The sequence below is a fragment of the Canariomyces notabilis genome, assembly GCF_033297395.1.
Source record: "Canariomyces notabilis strain CBS 508.74 unplaced genomic scaffold N656scaffold_42, whole genome shotgun sequence".
Lineage (NCBI taxonomy): Eukaryota > Fungi > Ascomycota > Sordariomycetes > Sordariales > Chaetomiaceae > Canariomyces > Canariomyces notabilis.
Window position 1 is genome coordinate 39818 of NW_027041864.1, and position 3375 is coordinate 43192.

Consider the following 3375-nt stretch of genomic DNA (forward strand, 5'->3'; position numbering starts at 1 on the left):
CCCTTCTCTTTCCATACATCCTCCACAAAATCCATAACCTGACTATACCCCAACTCAGGATACGTAACCTGTGGCGGGCCGTACAATATCCCAGGAGTCCGTCAGGACTCCTGGGCCCTGAATCAAGCAATTATAAGATACGTCAGACAGTGAAGGCCAGTTCACCGCCTTCCTAATTAGCCTACGACAGTATCAGTCTTCCCACCCATCGCCTAGCACACCGCCTACTTACGTAAGTTAGCTACATATCCAAGCTCTGTTTGCTCCAAGAACTGTAACCTATCTCCTGCCCACCGTTTTATACACCGCCTTTTACACCGCCTACTTCACTTAGCCATCCTCTTTATGTTTTGCTTATCGCCTAAATACTACCTACCCGGTCAATCCACTACACTTTGGCAGCCCTCGTTGGGATGGAGATCGGCCTATCCGTTGGCTTAAGAGTAGTTCCTAAGTATCAATCCTACTCCGACAATAGTAAAGAAGCAGTCAGTTACAAAAGAGAAAATAGTGATACCAGTGTGGAAGCAAGGAGATTGATGTAAATAGATAAGATAAGGTTATGGCCTAGCGCATGCCCCCAACCTCACCTTGGTTCTTCTAAACCAAGGTCCTCGAGAGGGCAACTTTCTCTCGCCATCTACTGTACAGTACAAACTTGGCCGGCCGGGCCCCCTGAAGGTTGCAAACCCTGCCTGCACCCTCTGCTCTCACACTACGCTTGTAAGACGCTTCACCGCGTTCCTGATGGGCCTAGAACAATACCAGTCTTCTCACCGACCGCCTAGCACACCGTCTACCTAGATTTACCATTCTGAGTATCCTTGCCCACCGTCTTCGTACTGTCTTCCTTGTTGGTTTTTGACTGTAACTGTCTCCTGCCCACCGCGTTTACACCGCCTACTTAGCCTAGCTGTCTTTACACGTATTTTTCACTGACCGCCCAAATACCACCTAACTTACCAAGCTCCACACCACCACGGTCAATCAGTTAGGCGGCCCTCAGCTAATCCGGCCGAAGACCACTTTCTCTGTACTTCCCTTATACGGAAACGGTCTAAGGCAGTCCAAATGTTAGCTACATATCAATTCTACCATTCAAGCTGTCTTGACACTTCCGAAATGTGTAGATGGGTTGGAACAAGGATAGAACTGCAAATGCAGCTGCCGCACAGGCCACTATACTCGTGGATATATCACACAACAGTGTAAAGAGAGAAAGATCGTGGAGCAGCCGCGGCTGGGCACAGGGCTGTCGTCTACCTCGTCGAGCAGCAGGCCGATAAGGAGGCGAAGGATAATGAGGACCGGAGGCCGCTCTACCATACCGCCGCGGCCGGGCACACGGCCGTCCAATACCTCATCATGTAGGGGGCCGAGCTATTGAACTAAGAAATCATAGGCACCAGGACTCGAATTCATCTAAACCACCTCTCCACCCACTTCCTGACGATTGAAGCCTCATTGTGTGTGAGATTGTAGCCTCCACAAAGCGGGACGGCGTTCATCAGCAACGGAAGCCAAGGGTGTCAGCGATAAAAGCAGCAGTAGCACAATGCCACGTCATGTCGCAACAGCCAATTGGCATTAGCCGCAGCGCAGCCACCTGAGAGCAGGCTAATGCAGACTTCACCAATTGCATCGACCTGCACCGAGTGCTCGCAGCGCCACAACTCCGTCTTGGGCGTCCGCCAAGCGGGACAGCTGCATCTTTCAGCTCCGCTCCGCGGCAACCGCGCGAAATGCAGCCGCCAACTTCACAAAATCGCTGCTGTTGCGATGGCCTCTTTTTTCCTGGATAAATATCCTCGCTGAAGCTATACACGTGAAAGAAATTATGGATTCGCTGAGGAGGTGGTTAAAAAAGCCTTCTGGACGTCATGGTGCAACCTCGCCCGCTCCATCTGCCACACACTCCACAAGTACGTTGAGACGAGCGCTGGATTGCCTTGTCAAAACTGACATGTCCAACAGACGGACCAACAACACCTTCTGGCACCACGGTAGAGGCGGGTAGTCCTACCCCCGCGCCCGGCGACCATGATGACGTACACCGATCCAATATAGACGCAAGAACAACAGCGCATCACCAGCCAGCCGCTACGTCGCAAGCTCCACCTCCCGCACCATCCATTGAACCCCGAGCCGAGCTAAAAGCGATCGAGTCCGCATCAGAGCAATTGACTCCTGTCCTTCCTACGTCCCAGCGACTCTGGGACGCCGCATACAACTGCCTCGCGGAGGACAAGGACACCGCAAAGCTTGTCGAGTCGTACATGGAAACCCTGGACAGAGTTCTAGGGGACAGGACTGGTAAACCCGCCGTCGACGTTTCCGCAACACTGAAAGACCCGAGCCAGCGGCAGGCGCACATGAGAAAGCTGGTAGAGGAAGGTCAAGCAAAGATTTCCAAGCTGTCGAAGATCACGCAGGGAGTCGGGGATGCCGTCCAATTCGTTCTCTCAGCCAAGGCCATGGTCGACTTGGCGATCCAGAATATACCGCAAGCAGCGCTGCCGTGGGCTGGTGTTTGCATTGGACTGCAGGTACGTATCCGTACACGGCCGCCCAATAGTTGTGTTGGTTAACCTCCATCCAGATCCTGCTGAATCCTGCTGAAGCAATAGAGTCCAACCTGGCGGGCATCGTGCATGTTATCTCCCGGATGGACTGGTATTGTGCCTTGACCGAACATATCCTAAGCCAGAACAACATTGTGGTAGGGAAGGAGAGCTTCAAGTCTGTCCAGCTTCAGTTGGAAAACAGGATCGTTGAGCTCTACAAGGCTCTCCTTCTGTATCAGATGGAGAGCGTTTGCTCTTTCTACCGGCATAAAACCTGGATCGTTCTCCGTGGCCTTGCGAAGGTCGACGACTGGGATGCCTATCTGAAGAGTGTCACAGATACCGAGGCAACTCTTCAGACTGATCTGAATCAGTTTAACAGTCAGCATACCAAGAGCCTCCTAGGGAAGCTTGTCGAGAAAGCGGAAGAAAGGAAAGCGCTACTTGGAGATATTCATCAAGCTCTTCAAAGCAGCATCGCTGTGCAAGAGAAGACCCACAAAGCTGTCCAGGATGGCAACACTCTGCGCAAGGAGATTCACCGAGATGAGAAGGATACGCAATGCCTCCAAGACCTCCGCCTAACCGACCCGCGCGACGACAAGAAGCGCATCCAAAACACGAAAGGTGGCCTGTTACGAGACGCGTATCACTGGATCCTTGACAACACTGAATTCCAACAATGGCGCAATAGCCTGGACAGCAACCTGCTCTGGATCAAGGGCGATCCCGGCAAGGGCAAGACAATGTTACTCTGCGGTATTATCGATGAGCTGCAGAAATCGACTTCAGGAACAAGCCCTCTATCATT

At 52.3% G+C, this 3375-nt stretch overlaps 2 protein-coding genes across 2 annotated transcripts; both read left to right on the plus strand.

Annotated features, from left to right (window-relative positions):
- Positions 1-690: 690 nt before the first annotated feature.
- N656DRAFT_785228 (uncharacterized protein) lies at positions 691-1588 on the plus strand (the record flags this gene model as incomplete). The annotated part of the gene is made up of 1 exon (XM_064816333.1): positions 691-1588. A coding segment is annotated over exon 1 (150 nt), but the record flags the coding sequence as incomplete, so codon positions are not given.
- A 125-nt stretch (positions 1589-1713) lies between these two features.
- On the plus strand, positions 1714-3340 carry N656DRAFT_741730 (uncharacterized protein; the record flags this gene model as incomplete). Its single annotated transcript, XM_064812822.1, has 4 exons — positions 1714-1922; positions 1975-2546; positions 2600-2977; positions 3077-3340. Coding segments are annotated over exons 1-4 (1299 nt in total), but the record flags the coding sequence as incomplete, so codon positions are not given.
- Between the last annotated feature and the right edge of the window lie 35 nt (positions 3341-3375).